Consider the following 17,227-nt stretch of genomic DNA (forward strand, 5'->3'; position numbering starts at 1 on the left):
ACATGTTAATAAACTTGCTTTTCTCTTTCTTCCTCTAGCTTTTATTTCAGAGGTCTCAGCCAAGAACTCAGAAGGGTAGAAGGAAAATTATTTTTCTTCCCCTGCAGGTGTAATAGTGCTCCCTCCCTAGAGAGCTTCTAGTCAGTGAACATGGTGGACCAGGAGCATGCATGTGAAATTTTGTACCCTAGCATCTTCACGAGGATCTGTCCCGTGGTTTGTGCTCACTGAATGTTTGCTGAACCAGACTGAAAATTTACATGGTTTATAAGTGTGGCTGTGTGAGAAAGTATACTCCAGCTTTCTCAAATTTGCCAGTCTCTTCTACTCACTCTACTGTTACCCATTACGTACTTTTCCTCAAGTTTGGGCTTTTCTGATACAGAGAAGTACGAGGAAGAAATTCCCTGAATCCTCTATTCAGATATAATCACTGTTAATTATTTTAACAGTGTATCTTATATTTTCACCCAGTGCTTATTGCTTTTTAAGAAATTTCATGTGGCCTCATTGAATCTGACATTGAACAAAAGTAAGTTTTTCATTGGAAGAAAGAGCAGTGCCACTGGGTATGTGTCTCCCTTTGTCATTCCACTGAGTTCATGCATTTCTTTTCACCTGCTTTGGTTTTTTAAAAAATGAACATATGGGGGCGCCTGAGTGGCTCAGTTGGTTAAACGACTGCCTTTGGCTAGGGTCATGATCCCGGGGTCCTGGGATCGAGTCCCACATCGGGCTCCCCGCTCGGCTGGAAGCCTGCTTCTCCCTCTCCTATTCCCTCTATTTGTGTTCCCCCTCACGCTGTCTTTCTCTGTCAATTAAATAAATAAATAAAATCTTTAAAAAATGAACATATGGTTAAGTATTTTATTTAACTCATTAATGAGGAAGCTTGTAAGGGTATTATAACCAGTTGAAAGGATAAGCCAAAAACTCCCACAAATTTTGTATGGATGAGAAACCTTGAAATGAACGTGCAAATGGAAGTACACTAGCTTCTTCCATACGTGGGAGGGAAGTCAGTCAGACTCCCAAGACGCCAGAATTTGCATTTTGCACCACTCTTCTCTACAATGGTACAGGGTCAGAAAATGCCTCAGGGGCACTGAATGCGGGAATCAGAGAGCCCAGGAAGGCCTGCTATGTGTAGACAATGCTTAGTGTTCCACTGAACCTGCTTTTGATTTTTAAAATTACTTTATTACCAGGAGAAATTACCCACTTACCTCTCAGTTTGGGGGTTCTTTACATCCTTGGCCTAGGCCTCTGCTTAAAAGCAAGTGTTACTTTCATCTTCTATTTCTTCCATTCTCTATCAGTAAATGTAAATGCTACAGCTTCTTTCTATTTTAGCAACAAATTAAAAAGCAAATCAGTGTGGTTTTCATTGATGAAGTCTGGGAAAACTTTCTGGAAAAATAGCAGGCCCTGCTTCATCTAAGAGTGTTGAAAGGCTACCAGCATATTCTATTTGCATGTGCTATTTATAAATGAATGGAAATGGGTTTGGAAGTTGGCAGTCTGAAGATTTACTTACCATCCATCCATTTTATCAGCTAACTAGGAAGGACTCGCCACAGTGTAGGCCATGAACAATCCCCCGTCCCGGTGATTCAGGAGACATGGACGTTTTTGCAGGTGTTGTGTCAGATTAGGTAAGACTGCGTGCTTTCCTCCGGTTGTGCTAAGACCTCAGGCCTGCAACTCTGGGCTCATCACCTTGGGACAGAGGTGATAATACTAAGTAGGCTTCAAATACAGGAAATTTGGCCATTCCCTAAACTCATCTCAAATAGGGAGACTGTTTAGTTGGAGAAATGCTGGTTGTTGTTGTTGCTGACTTTAACAGAAGATCTTTTAGGATTTCACTGTTAATCACGAATCTGGCTATTTCCCCTCCACATCTTTCAACTTTTTATTTTGAAGTAATTATAAACTCATGGGAGGTTGCAAAAGTAGTACATTCTGCTATACCTCCCACCCATTTTCCCCCAGTAGTTACCATCTTACATAACTAATATCAGGGAACTGACATAAGTATCATACTGTTAATACAGGCCTTCTGGCAGTTTCCCCAGTTTCTTGTACACTCATTTATGTGAATGTGTGTGTTACCCAACTTAATTCCATCGGTAGGAAGGTTTGTGTCATCACCGCCACAATCAAGATACAGAATTGTATCTGTAATTGTAACTGTATCCACCACCACCAAAGAAATCCCTCGAGCTAGCCCTTTATACTCAGCTTTGGAAGTAAAATCATTTGGCAAGGTTTCTTATTCTTGGGTGAGGGGCATGAAGGAGGACACATGATGTAATGAGCACTGGGTGTTATATGCAACTGATGAATCACTAGATTCTACCCCTGCAACTAATAATACAGTCTATGTTAACTAAATTGAATTTAAAAAAAATTTTTTTTAATTTCGTTCAGTGTAACATGCATGCCAAAAAGTGTACAGAAGTGAACAACTTGCTTAATCTTCACAAGCTGAGCATACCCTGTGACCAGCACCCAGAGCAAGAAACAGAACACTGCAAGTCCCTACCTGTGCCCCTGTTGGAATGACTACTTTTGTTTGGTTTTTAAAGATTTCTTTATTTATTTTGGAGAGAGAAAGAGAGCAGGCATGCAAGGGGAGGAGGGGCAGAGAGAGACAGAAGTGCCGGGCTGTGGGGCTGGGCTGGTTCTGAGAAGGGCCAGGAAGTGGATATTTGGGGTTGGGACGGGCCCTGCAGACCGCTCCTCTGCCATCCCCCAAGCAGGAGCGAGGGGCGCGCCTTCCATCACGGCTGTCTTGGTGCACCCTGAAATCCCAACTCCACTGAAGTCTCACAACAGCCTCATGATTTCCTGAACCATTTGGAAACGTGAAAACCACCGTGGGCTCATAGGCCGCACAAAACAGGTAGAGCCAGCTTGCCGACTCCCACCCCAGGGAAGGCCCTCGCCCAAAGCAAGAAGTACTCCCCTGCTCCGACACAGCGTTACGGAAATACAGACGCCTTTATTTAGACTGGCCATGTCTCATACGTGCTGTCCTACAAGTAAGAGCTGGTCAGACCTGGGAAATATCACAGGGCGGCCCGGGGCAGCTGGGACCCTCTGCCCCCAGGCTGGGGCGCCTCCTGCGCCGTGCGGCTTTCCGCTGCATTCTTCCACGACTGGCCTCAGTACCCAAGTCACATCCCCCTTGCACTGACTGGAAGGGTCTACTGGAAGGGTCTCGTGGGCGGGCTTCTCCCTCGAGCAGCTGGAGAACCTTCCCTCCACTGGCCCTGGGGGAGTTTCTGCCCTGGATGGTGGACAGAAGGCAGTTCTTCCTCACCCTGAGCTCTGCCCCGCCCGGGGCCCAGGTACCCAGGGCGAACCGCCTCCTGGTGCACCTGAGGTCAAGGTGCACCGGTGGGGGAAGAGAGGCCAGGGGAGGTGGAAGCAGCCCTCCGAAACCAGAGCGCTGCCGCAGGGTGTAATTCCGCAGGAGGGACGAGGGAGGCTTCTCTGCGTCCTGTGTTCTCTCCACCGTCTGAAGGAAGTCCCCTGGGTCCCAGGAACAAATGGTCCAAAGGCCATCCAGAATCTGCTGTCCAACAGCTGAGGGTGGGCGTTCTCTGTATAGTAAGGGAGGAGGGTGGAAAGCATGGGCTTCACAGCTTAAAAAATGTGCATTCCGGGGACGCCTGGGTGGCTCAGTTGATTAAGCGACTGCTTTCGGCTCAGGTCATGATCCTGGAGTCCCAGGATCGAGTCCCGCATCGGGCTCCCTGCTCAGCGGGGAGTCTGCTTCTTCCTCTGACCTTCTCTCCTCTCTTGTACTCTCTCTCTCATTCTCTCTCTCAAATAAATAAAAAAAAAAAATGTGCATTCCGTTCGCAGATCTAGCACTCTTGGGCTGTGACCTTGCACAAGTTGCTTAACCTCTCTGAGACTCCAGGTCGTTCTCTGCCACAGGAGAATAATATCTCCTTTTCCAGGCTGACTGGAAGGACCAGTGGGGTATATATAAAACATGTATTATGCGCATAAAGCACTTAACAAACGTTCACTCTCTTCTTCATTGCACTCCATCCGCCTCCTGTTCTACATTCCTCAAAGCCAGAAATTTCTGGTTGTACACAAAACAACATAATTCTGTTCACTGGGTATGCGAGAGATTAAGTTTATGAAGATAAATACTGGTGTAGAAAACATCACATCTTCCTTCTAACATCACAGATAGCAGACTGAACTGACTAGCAATACAGAAAGTGGAGGCATAAGCAAATTATTTAAAAAAAATAAAATTATAGTCTTATATACTTTTTAGTTCTGCCGTTCCCCAGAAAGTACAAAAATTGAAAACAAGATGATCTCATAAGGATGAATATGACCAGACAGAACAAAAGCATGTGCAAGCTTAATTTTGTTCAGGGACCCACAGGAACTATTTTCTCCCTTGTTCCCGTCCTGATGGTTTAAACCTGATGGTTTAATCCTCTTGCTTTTCCACTTAATCATGGTAAAGCAATCCTAGTTTCACAGAAACTTGTGCACCAGGGTCCTGTTTAGGTGTGTTCCCTTCTGAGGCCACAACACTGATTCTGTGATGGGCCCCACCTCTATTCTAATCTTTCCAAAGAATGCCAAGGGCACCTCCCAGGTCACCAGCCTCAGGACTATGGATGGAGAACGAACCAACAGGAGCCAGCCACCTCCTCAGGCTATAGTTCACTCCAGGTCTGCTCTGGGGTGCTCTGTGGTTGGGGATGTTCCCCCCCCCCATATATTTAAAATGAGATTTATTTGGTTAAAAAAATGGTTTAATATATTTTTTTAAACCTATGAAGTGAATGTCTATGTCAATTTGTTATCATGGAAAGTATCTATAGGGGCCAATTATCATGAGCATCCCATCCTAATTAAGACAGACTATATTTCTGAGTTTGAAAATATAGACAAAGTTGCTGAGTCATTATCCCTATCTGTGGCAATCTAAATGCATGCCTATGGACATACTCAATACATGTTCCATCGGCTAATAATCACTTTTATCGCGTTTAACCTACACTGGGGCTAGGAGAGGCTTCAAGGTAGCTTTTCTAGGAGAAAGAAAAGGCAAAGAATGTTACCATGTGATCTTCAACTTTCAACCTACAGGTCATTATGCCCCCACGTCCCTGTCTATGTCTCTGGTCCTTATCAGACAATTCGTACTCAGCTCTCAGATTCCCAGGAGCTGCTGTCTACAGAGGGCAAATGGTGGCTGGCCATAGCAAGGAATAAACCTACTGGGGGGCTTTGCTCTGTATGGGTGTCTCAGTCAGCACAGAAAACTTGCTGCACAGAAGACAACCCACAGCTCAAATAAGCTACTGTAATATACACAGCAATTTTACTGTGTGGGTCCTACCAGAAAAAGCATGTTCAGGATGTCGTCCTCAAAGGCAATCACAGCTCCAAAGAGAAATCAGCCCTTTTTAAATGCGTGTATAACTTACCTAGAGGTCTGCAGATAGACACAGGGGTAGTCTTTATTTCCACATAGGTAATATAAATACTGTGCCACCTACAAAACACAAAACTCTTTTACATATATACCTAGTCTCTTACCCAACCTTTATCCCTGTTAGCAAGCATCTCTGTTAAAAGAGCAACGTTTCTGTTTTGTTTCATGTCTCAAACATCCCAAGAAAACAGATCTTTTAAATACAGGGACACACATCCAGCCCCGTGTGAAAGGACATTAATGCACTATTCTAAGAAGAGTTAGTTCTGTTTTTTAACTCCCATTAACTGGTCCTGGATTCAGTGATTCCTGTGGGTAGCCTTCGAGTTTACAAACTGCTCCATTATCTGTCCTTTGAGCAATAGCTGAAGGAAGCTCCGTTTCTGAGGGAACCATTCATAGAGACTTTTGGATTCCCTCTCTCCATCCTCTCTCGGCTGAAGATTGTGTCTTGATCACTGTCAAACTCCGACTCGGACACCATGAGGCTGGAGTTGTGCTCTGTGCTTCGGTGTTTAATACCTAAGGAGAAGGAGACAGATGCATCTTGAGGGAAATGGCCTTTTTCGCTCTCAGCTGTCTTTCTGGTTGTAGGTCCCATGTACCCAGTGGTGTTCTCTGCACCATCAAAGCATCACTCACAACAGAGCAGGGGTTGGGGGCCCTGGTGAGCAGCAACAGGGGCTTTGGAGTCACCCCTGAGCTTGAGCCCAAGCTTTGACACTTACCAGCTAGCTATTTGATGCTGGACAAGATGCCTAACCTCTCTGGGCTTTCAGTCTCCATAACCATTAATACTGGGAGATGACAGAGCATGTACTCCACGGGTTTATGGTGAGCACTCTGTGAAACAGTACAGGTGAAGCTGATGCCCAGGAGTTAGCATGCAGTAAGCACTAAGTGAAAGCTGTTATGGTCTTATGATCTGGTTCAATCAAAATATTTTTGGTACAATACGTGATTGCTGCTGGTCAAACTAAGAGAACTGGTATAAGATGCGATCCCTGCTCTCAGAGAATTTATAGTGTCTAGCTAAGGGCTCAAGACAAAGACTCATGAGAAGACAGTTCAAAACAGGCAAGAAACGCTGAAAAATCAATCTTACAGGAATCAAGAACGGACAAGCACACACTGATCGGCTAGCATTGCTTCAGTGATGGTTCACACAGGTGGAGATTTGGACAGGAGGACTGGGAGGGCATGGAGTGTGCAGAAAGGCACCAGAAACACTGGGGGAAGCAGGTGGCCCGGCCCTACCCGCCATGGGCCCTCGCAGGCTCTGCCTCAGCTTTGTGTTCACCTGCATATGGCTAGTCAGTTAAGGGGAATACTCTCGGGGAGCAGACCTGCAGGGCACAGCGTTCAGAGGTGAGCTGGGGTGGAATGCCCAGCCGTTACAGAGGCAAACCTGTTTGAAAAGCAGTCTCTGCCTGCAGTGGGGGCAAAGGTGGGGTCTCAGCTGATAAGAGGCATTTCAGATCTCTCAACTGTGAAGGCCTCAAAGTGCGTCCCCAAAATTTCATGAAATTTAGAATACAATTATGCCTCCCCGTCGCATATCCTTGGGGTTGGTGTAGGTTTTTCTTCCTTCCCAATTAAATTGCTGGCTCCAGCCTGTCGCTCCCCCTTCACCCAAAGGAACGCTCTGGCAAACCCCCGGATCCGATCCTCTCAAGCACCAGGCAAGCATCTTGCAGACCACCTTACCATACTTGGGCCTCAGCTCCATTCTCTCCTGGTCATCCATGTTATCCAGGATGGTATACTTGGTTTTCTTCCTTATTTTAGTCCTTTTTCGTCTGAAAGGAACAACGAAAAGCCCGACTCAGGTTCTTAGAGAGGGAACTGGGAGCCAGGAATTAAAACGCTAAAGGAAATGGTTTGCCTTTAGAATGGAAGGGTTGGCACGTGTAGGGATGATGTGCGTATACACGGCCAGGACTGGGTTCGGTGGGGCTGAGGCACAGCGTGCATCCTGAACAAACGCAGGAGCAGGGCGGCCATTCCCCCAGCGCCCACCTAACCACAGGCTCTCGGCCAGGGCCCTTGAGAGGGTGCTGGCACAGCAAGCTTTCAAACGAATAATGCTTTACTCGGAAAAACCTGGATGCACACATTTCCCCCCTAAACCTACACTGCCTAGAAGGTCCAAAGATGCAAAGATGATATAAACTTGCAACCAGGAAAAAAAACAACCAAAAACAGAAATATAACAGATTCCCAAAATTAACTGGCAACAACCCAGGATTTCATTTTTCACAACGCATGAGAAACAACTGGTCCTTTGTGCATCATCCTAAACTGCCGAGGATTATGTGAAAACACACATCAAAGCCACGGGAAGGTTATGCTGAGGACAGTTCCAGAGCATTCAGTTTCCTGACAGGGTGGTGACTTAGAGCATGGGCCTCTAAACCTTGATTCAGTGCTTACTAGCTAGCTGGGTGACTCTGAGACAATTTTTTTGATACTTCTGTGACTCCACGTTCCTACCTGTAAAATGGAAGTAAAAACAGTCCCTTTTTATACGGTTGGTGGGAGGACTGAATAATATATATAAAGCACAGAGAGCCATTCGTCACAATGGCGAATACTTCATATTCCTTATTAATACTTAAAAAGGTCACAGTCAACCACTTTCTCCATCATCACCATCATCTGCTTGATACATATGCCATAAAACTGCAGAACGTGTGTTTTTTTTAAATTTTCATTTATTTTTATTTTTTGCATGATTTTTACAGCCAAGCACAGCAGGGTGCCCATGGTCCCAAATGGCTCTGGGAAAGTTTACTGGGAGTTAGGCCTCTGAGTACCTGTGCACCCCCCGCCGCTTCACCAGCCTCACTACCGGGAAAGGAGTCACAAATAAAACTAAGATAATGTGAGCGGTTTCAAAAAGTAACTACTAATTACCGTACACATTAGTTTTTTTTATCGTATCTTCTTTGGAGAGCATTTAGTGTTTTGTGTCGATGGTGGGTCACCGACACCGTCTTCTAAGGACTCGAGAAACCACTGTCCCTACAAATCTCCTCACCGAGGGCTGGGCACAGACTGGAAGACAGACACACCGAGGCAGCTCAGGGGCTTCTCGAGGTCAGCTCCACAGAAGAAGGAAGAGGGAAACCTCGAAGGCAAAACTTCTCTTTGGTGATTGCAGGGCCTGGATTAAAGTTTTGCATTTATTCAATAGGATTGAGATGGATTCCATTGTTGCTTCACACAAAAGAATCAAAATCTAAATTTGCATCAGAATGCTTCTGGAACTCCTTCCTCTCCTGAGGGCTGATCAATCAGGCCATTCCAGGAGTGTCTCAGTAAAGGAAAGGTAAGACTGATAGAAAATAACGTTAGATTTGATACAGAATCACTGAGCCTCCTAGGGAAGAGGAAAGCTGCATAAGAAAAAGCCGCCTCTGGTATTATTCCATTTATCTGGTGGGGGGTGGGGTGGCGGGGAGTACAACATAGAGAATTTTTTTTTTTAAGTAGGCCCCACACAGAACATTGGTCTTGAACTCACGACCCTGAGATCGAGAGTCGCAGGCTCCGCCGAGTCAGCCAGGCGCCCCTATAAAGGACTTTTAAAGTCTAGTTTGTCTTCATATTAAAAGTGACCGTCAAGTGGTTCAGCAGCTTAACAAACCCAAGCTAAAGCTACTACAGCTGTCGAGTTCCATTTCATGATTTCATTTCATGACGTATCTTTATCCCAAGTAAATAAATGAGCAGGCGGGGTACCTCTTGCAGCAGTAGAGGCAAAGCCAGGGCGAGCCCCCGATCAGCACTAGGACAGTGAGAGCCAACGCCGTCACGTAGAATATACTCCACTCTGGGAAACAAGAAAGCCAGAGGGGACACGGTTACACGCTGTTCGCAAAACAACTTTATGAGTATTTCTGAGTTCTTACGAGCAAAGGCCACCTATGGCCTCATCGGGCTGAGCAGAGCATAAACAAGGTAAATGCAAATAAATCAAGAACAACTCAAAGGTACCCTACTTTGGTGCAATTGGTTCAGGGACCTCATGGGGTATAGTTCATGCTGACTTAAGGACAGAATTATCAAAAACAAATTAATTAAGAAGGAATGCTGTGAACACCCATGTATGACACATCAAAATATTCCTTCCATAATCACAAGAAACACAACCGTCCCCGCCAAAATAGTTCTGGCCTAGTCTTTAATAAGGCAAATAAAATATCTGTATGGCTACCTATGACACAAACACACTTCCGAGAGCCAGACAGTAATTCAGAAACCACCTGATCTGTATTCCTTCCACATCCTTGCACAAATCCAGTATAAAAAGCTTTGCAACAGCAATTCGGGACAGAGAAACCAAGGGCCCAAGACATAGGCTTAACCCTAGTAAATGTTATATATGCTCCTTGTAATAATGATCCAAGGGCTGGCTATTTTCAAATTTCTCGGCCAAATACATGCATCTGGATCCCCAAGGCAACAAAATTACTCTTGGAAATAGACTGGCATTAAAATAGATTCCTCCCCAAAGGAGATGTCAGGGCACGAGCTGGGCTAGCTGAGAAGGTGGCTCCCATTCTTGGTGCCTGCCTGGCAGACATCTAGGAGCAGTGGGCCAGACTCTCCCGTTCATCTGCGTCCAGCAGGTCCACACCAGGAAACATGTCACCAGAAGGCCAACCGAGCCCAAGCCAAGGCAGGTGCACCCCAAAAACGGCCCAAGGGGCACAAAGCAACTCTCTCAGCAATGCGGGTGGTGGGTAGCCAACTCTGCTCTGCCCAAGTGGGTTTCCTTATCAGGAAGGTTTACGGAAAAGCCTAGGCATGTCCATCTGCATTGATGGTAGGGGGTGGGGAGGATCTTAACTCACTGCGCCTTGGCTTCAGGCAAGGGGAGGGCGACTGTTTACAGCAGCAGAATGGGGCAGATATTTCTGGTATTTCAAAAATGGTGTGTCCCAACGCTCCTCGCCCACAGCTGCACCCCCAGCCCCAGACTCACCACAGTTGCTCTCCCCATCCCGGATGTAACGCTGTATCAGGTTCTCCATCCACAGCTGGGAGCACACACAGCGCTTCGTGATGGGGTCACAGTGACCATGGCCAGAGCACTGCAGAAGGCAGCCTGCAAAGAGGCGGGTGCGGCTGAGGCTGGTGTGGTGGCGGGCAGGAGGGGGGAACCTGGCTTCTGCCCGCTGTGGGTTTTCATTAGCTCCGACCCTGATGGACGCATCTTGCTGAGTCAAGAGCCTCTTATGGCATGGAGGGGGCCCAGGGGGTCTCTTCATCAGGAAGCAAACAGCAGAAAAAAGCCAATCCACACAGGGTAACAAAAGCCTTAAAAATGAAGCCAACACGTAGTACCCTCTGGCCTGAGATACATTCTAAGAATTTATCCGGTGAAGATAACTGGGGATGTGCACAAAGATTTGTCTACAATTATGGCATTATTTAAAATCAACCTAAAGTCCTTGAGTGGAGGACTGTTAACATATCCTGGATGGAGGACAATGCCGCCATAAATATCCTCTACTGAGGGAGAAATTGTAAAAGATTTGAAAAAAATGATAATATGATTTGCAGTTAAAAAGCAGACTAAAAATATTTATCGAATTATCCTGATTGTATCACAAGTTTCTAGAGAGGGAGGAACTGGAAGGAAATACACCAGAATATTAACGAAAGTTAAGTTTGGAGGCTGGGGATTCTAGGCTCAAGAATCTAGAGGATTGTGGGTTTTTTTGCCTTTCTAGATATTCCAAATTTCCTATGATACATAAGACATTACTTTTGTAGCTAGAAAAAAGGGGACTATTGAAAAATTTAAGTTAGTGCATGTTGAGGACGTCAGTTGTGGACAGACATCTCTCTGAAACAAGCTAAACTGTCTGCCCAACACTGCCGTGTCCCTCCCGATGCTCACACTCCTCGGCGCCTGTTGGAATGGCCACTTCATCATGAGGGATCCATGCTCCTCATAAGGCCACTTCATCATGAGGGATCCATGCTCCTCATAAGGTAGAGACAGAGAACTTGGACCAAGACCACATTTCAGAGTACACCCATGAGTCAGTTTGGTGCCAGGACCGGGCAGCAAGCGAGGGGCCAGGATGGAGGTCCAATGGGAGGCACCTGGAAGCCACCCTGCTCTTCCAGAAGTCCAGGAAACACCACTGTCACAGCACCGTGATGTCCAGGGAAAAAACTACGTGAACACAGCTTTTCCAGCCCAGAACACTTGTGTTTAAAACTGTGCCAACAGCTTAAATATGAAATTTCTGACAATGACCACTATCTGGAGTATAGTTTTAAAAAACTGACCCAGGACTGCTGTTTCTCTTGCTTCCCTCAGAGGCAGAGCAGTCGGTAAACGTGTTGGAGGAAGCCCACTGTCAACATAAATGCGAACCAAGTCTCTGGACGCGAAACGTGAAAATCGTCACACCTCACTCCTCTTTCCATGCCAGTAAGACTTAGCCCTGACTGGCAAGGATGAGTCTGATTTTTTTTTAGAATATTCCCAGAGGAATCAACCTATAGGCATATTCTTGGATGAATTAAGTTCAATATTTAATTGCTAATAAGACAAATACTGGACTTCACGCCCAGTCAGTCCCAAAAGACTGTGTGACCTCACTACTGTCCTGTCAGACTGCAAACAGATCTTAGATCACCTCGTCCAAGAAATCTGTCACTTTAACCTCAGTGGGTATTTAGGTTTCTATGAGATTCTCAATGCATCGAATTTGATAGGATGTTTTGCTTGGTGCCATCCAATTCTGAACAGACAACAAATATTTCTATTACTTGGACCCTAAAAGAAGGAATATTCCCACAGGAGACATACCTGCTGTGTCGATCCTCAAGACTTTGAAGAGCAAGGAATCGGCCTTCTCCTTTGAGAGCTGCCTGTGCAAACTGTGGACCACGTCGGCAGCTTTGAGAACCTCAAAAGGTGGCCCACTCTGGACATAAAACACAATCACGGTGCTGCAGACAAGAGGGAGGACAGCCACATGGTCAGGTGGTGACCAACATGCCACGTCCGCGCTGGCCGTGTGACCTGGGTTTTGACCACCCCAGCCGGGTGGTTTGGCAAGGACACAGAGACATATCCGTGGGCCAAGGAACTGATGCGTTTCTAGTCACAAATAAAGGCTCTTCAGTCCCAGAGCTATCTATTCACCTGATGAAAGACAGACCTTTAGATTAAGAGGAGCAATATGCGTATGTGTGCAAAGAGACTCACCCGTGCGCAGGGCGATGTCTTTACTTTTATCTGTTTATTGAGATATAATTGACTTCCACTGGAATTCCCCCTTCTAAATCGCATCACTCAGTGGTTTTCAGCGTATTCACTACACTGTGCAACCGTCGCCACCACCTGTGGTGGTGGAACCCTGTGCCCATGAAGGGGTAACTCTTCGGCATGCCCTCCTCTCTGCAGCCCCTGGCAACAACTCACCCACTTTCCGTCTCTCCCGATTTGACTGTATGTCTGACACAAATGTATACACGAGGCATTCTGTGTCCTGCTTCCTCCACTTTGCATGACGGGTCCCAAGTTTATCCACGTCACGCTATCTACCCCAAATTCCTTCCCTTTTACTGCCAAACCATATTGCATCGTACGGACATTCCTCATTGAGTTTATCCATTCTGCTGATGACATTTAGATTGTATCCACTTTTGGCTGAACGTATAAAATGTTCGTGTACACGCTTCTGTGTGGACACACATTTATCGTTTCTCTTGGGTACGTATCTCAGAGTGGAATCACTGGCTCGTCTGGGAACTACGTTCAGCATTCTGAGGAACTAATTCCACACTGGCTGCACCACTGTATGTTCCCACCGGAAACACAGAGTGTTCCAATCCTTCCGTGTCCTCGCCAACGCTTGTTACGTCCGTCTTCTGGATTATAGCCATCCTAGTGGGTGTGAAGTGGTACCTCAAAAGGATTTTGCTTTGCATTTTCCAATAGCTAATGACGTTGAGCACCTTCTCATGTGCTGATTATCCATTTGTATGTCTTTTCTGGAGACATTTCTATTCAAATCTGTACTTGTTTTCAAGGTTGCCATTAAAAGTACCATAAACTGGGTGGCTTATAACAACAGAAATGTATTCTCTTACAGTTCCATAAGCTAGAAGCTCAAAATCAAGGTATTGTCAGGGTCATCCTGTCTCTGAGTCTCTGAAGGTGTTAGAGGAGACCATGCCCCACACCCTTCTTGCAGCTCTCTGCAGTGGGCGTGCTTGGAGACCCATCAATCCACTGTCACCTGGTGATCTCCCTGCGTGCTGTCTCTGAGTCTCTTCTCTTCTTCCAGGGACACAATCACTCTGGATGAAGGGTCCATCCTACAGCAGTTTAACCTTAACTCAACTATTTCCATCTGCAGAGATCCTGTTTCCAAATCAGGTCACACAGGTAGTAAGGGTTAGGATGTAAATGTATCTTTTGAGGGGCCACAACTCGGCCTACAAGTGTTTTTATCATGAAAGGCTGTTGGATTTCATCAAATGCTTTTTCTGTGCCTACTAAGATGATCATATGGTTTTGGTCCTTTATTTTTTTTTAATGTTTTATTTATTTATTCATGAGAGTCAGAGAGAGAGAGAGAGAGAGAGGCAGAGGCAGAGGCAGAGGGAGAAGGAGGCTCCCCACTGAGCAGGGAGCCCGATGTGGAGCTCGATCCCAGGACCCTGGGATCACGACCTGAGCCGAAGGCAGATGCTTAACCATCTGAGCCACTCAGGCGCCCTGGTTTTGGTCCTTTATTAATAGGTTTATTACATTTATTGATTGACCTACCCTGCATGCCTGGGATAAATCTCACTTTGGCTATGGTGTCCACTTCTTTTAATATGTTGCTGGATGCAGTTACAAAGTATTTTGTTGAGGATTTCTGCTTCTATATTCATAAGGGACATTGGTCAGTAGTTTTCTTGGGAACTTCTCTGTCTGGTTTTATTTTTAGTTTTTTTTGGTTTTAAGATTTTATTTACTTGAGAGAGAGAGTACGAGCAGGGGAAAGGGGCAGAGGGAGAGGGAGAAGCAGACTCCCTGATGAACAGGGAGCCCGACATGGGGCTCAATCCCAGGACCCTGGGATCATGACCTGAGCTGAAGGCAGACACTTAAGCGACTGAGCCACCCAGGTGCCCCTCTGTCTGGTTTTAATATCAGAGTAAACACTGGCCTCCTAGAATGAGTTGGAAAGTGTTCCCTCCACTTCTCTGTTTTCGAAGAACTTGTGGAAGTGGTGGTATATCTTTAAATGTTTGGTAAATTCACCAGTGAGGCCATCTGGTCCTGGGCTTGGTGGGTAGTTACTGATTACTGATTTAATCTCTTCACTTTCTATAGGTTTGTTAAAATTTTTAATTTCTTCTCGAGTCTTTCTAGGATTGTGTCCATTTCATCCAGGTTAACTAATTTGTTGACATACCATTACTCATAGAATAATCCTTTTTATTTCTATATGGTTGGTAGGAATATCCCCTTTCATTCTTGATTTTACTAATTTGAGTCTTCTATTTTCTTGGTCAGTCTAGCTAAAGGTTTATCAATTCTGTTGATTTTTTAAAGAAATAGCCTTTGGTTTTGTTGATTTTCAGACTTGTTCAGTGTTTGATATTTTATAAGTAAGGGAAATGTGTGATTTGTTTTGAAAGAATGAAACGATAATAAAATTTATGAAAAAGTAATTAAAATTCTATGAAAAAATAATTAAAATTCTTTTAACTTGGTATTTTTCTAAACAAACTTCAATTGTCTGGAAAACAAACCTAAACAGAGTAGCTGACAATGACTGGCCAATAGATTTACTGTGAATGGTAGGTTTTCATTCCCATACTTTCTCTCCTCCCACCCACCCTACTACTCATAGATTGGGTAAGCATTCAAAAACAAAAGCTCAATTAAATATATAAATCTTATATAAAGGCCAGAGGTTTAGCCTCCTAGACTCCCAGAAGACAGCAATGGTAATCAATGCTCCTCTCACACCACGAGAAGCCTCAGTCCTGGGAATGTGGGGTAGGGATGAAGTCTGGCTGTGAGGCATCCTCTGTGCCAGCCCCAGGCCATTAGCATGACCTCTGAGGATAGCAGAGCTAACAACCAGTTCCAGCTGATGGTTGCTAACTCCTTCATCTGGAACATTCTCGGTCAACAAACATTTACTGTTTGTTGTAGGAGGGACCTGGAATGATGTTTTCCTTACTGCGGCCCTTTGAGAAAAAGAATGTATGGATGGGATGCAAGCGTGTGCAAAACTAGACAACACGCAAAGGGAACAAACAAGATCCTGCCGGACAGGTATGCAGCTCACACCTGAGGTCCGAGTGGGCCTGGATCTTCTGAACCTTAACGTCTGAGTCTGGCACATTCAGCAGGGCCGCCAGGTGTCTCATGAGGGTGTCCTTCTGCTGCTCGGTCAGCTGCCCCACGCCCACCTGCAGGGTCAGCTCCACCAGTCCACTCTTCCTGGGGTCTGCGAAACCAGAACACATGGGATTTCCACTTGGAAATCCTGCTGGACAACATAAGGAGCAAGGCCCGCACAAGGATTTAAAGAGTTTAAAATGATCCCGAGGTAACTTCTTAGGACTTAGGACTTTTCCTGGAAGATAACCAGGGGTACCCAAACAGCCTCTGGGCTACCCTGAAATTTTGGCACTGCGCACCCTTCCCTCAGCCTCGGCTGTGCGGGCCGCTCTCGCCCCATTTTCGTGGGGTGCTTGGAGGCCCCTCACTGGAGCTGCCCCCTCTGAGCTCCCACCCTGAAGCTCCTGTGTCTGCTTCACTTTCTGGCAGCAACACAGAAGGGGCACGAGATTCCTGCTGCCACATTCAACTCCCCGTCATGAGCTGAGAGGCCAAGTCTGTCTGGGGATACACAGTGAAGAGCAGAGAAAGCCACACCATGGCTCTGGCCAGGAGCTGAAGCCAGCCACAGTGGGCACCCCAGCCGGGGGGACCCTGTCCACTGCGAAGAACCCAAAAGTGGGCCGCCTAGATCACAGACCAGCACCTTAGCCCAGGCGCACCTGGCCGCACTTCCACGGTGGCCGTGTCCGTGTCCGAGGCCCCCTGACCGTCAGCAACTTGCAAGCGGAACGTGTAGATGCCCTCCACCAGATTGGTAAGCTGCAGGGCTGCGCTGCGGTCGGAGCCCTCGATGACATCCTGCAAAATAACGCGATTGCCGAGTCGACGCTCAGTCCCAACTTCTGGCCCACTGCTGATCCCAGACCTCAGGGGCCCATCTTTCTAATGTGCGCATGACTGTAAGGGGCAGGCTGAAGAGGAAGGGGCTGGTGGGTTAGCTGAAGAGAGGGGAATCCTCAGCAGCTCCTCCAAAGAAGGCACCGGGACACACAGATTCCTCAGACAGGATTTCTGAGCTGCGCTTACCAAGGGCTGTCCAGCCATAACCAAATTGTTCAGTTCATCCAACACAGGGGATAACTGTTGAAATGAGGGTGAAGCACCCCCTCTGAAGAGTTTCTGGGTCTTCTTTTCAAACACAGTTTTACAATAGTCTCTAATGTATCACATTTACCTTCTCAAATGACCCAAGAGCCCAAGTAAAATATTTCTGCTCCTGGGGGATCCAAGATCCAAAGGATTAGAGAAGAATCTCAGACACCCCTGCTCTGCACTTGCTAACAGAAGAGGGTGGTAAGCAGAGGTAACAAGTGCTCTGAACAGACAGCCGCTATACTAGAAGCTAATCTACCCTC

General features: G+C 46.2%; 1 protein-coding gene across 4 annotated transcripts in view; it reads right to left on the minus strand.

The window, feature by feature from the left end:
- Positions 1 to 2,585: 2,585 nt before the first annotated feature.
- Positions 2,586 to 17,227, minus strand: part of KIAA0319 (KIAA0319 ortholog) — a 96,426-nt gene continuing 81,784 nt past the window's right edge. Inside the window, exons 5-12 of one of the 4 annotated variants that reach the window (XR_012373859.1) lie at positions 16,532 to 16,670; positions 15,816 to 15,975; positions 12,321 to 12,463; positions 10,476 to 10,598; positions 9,230 to 9,320; positions 7,193 to 7,284; positions 5,478 to 6,007; positions 2,586 to 3,611 (exon numbers count right to left, since the gene is read on the minus strand). Coding sequence is in view for 2 of the 4 variants with exons in the window: in XM_073877636.1 (XP_073733737.1) it covers positions 5,829 to 6,007; positions 7,193 to 7,284; positions 8,526 to 8,651; positions 9,230 to 9,320; positions 10,476 to 10,598; positions 12,321 to 12,463; positions 15,816 to 15,975; positions 16,532 to 16,670 (1,053 nt within the window). In the remaining 2 variants the exon portion in view is untranslated. Of the gene's footprint in view, positions 3,612 to 3,858; positions 6,008 to 7,192; positions 7,285 to 8,525; positions 8,652 to 9,229; positions 9,321 to 10,475; positions 10,599 to 12,320; positions 12,464 to 15,815; positions 15,976 to 16,531; positions 16,671 to 17,227 lie in introns of those variants that run through there. The other 3 variants (XR_012373860.1, XM_073877636.1, XM_025891036.2) reach the window with 3 other exon arrangements.

This window comes from Callorhinus ursinus, unplaced genomic scaffold (genome assembly GCF_003265705.2).
Source record: "Callorhinus ursinus isolate GAN/ISIS: 27379988/994484 unplaced genomic scaffold, GSC_fseal_2.0 scaffold26, whole genome shotgun sequence".
In the NCBI taxonomy this organism is placed as follows: domain Eukaryota; kingdom Metazoa; phylum Chordata; class Mammalia; order Carnivora; family Otariidae; genus Callorhinus; species Callorhinus ursinus.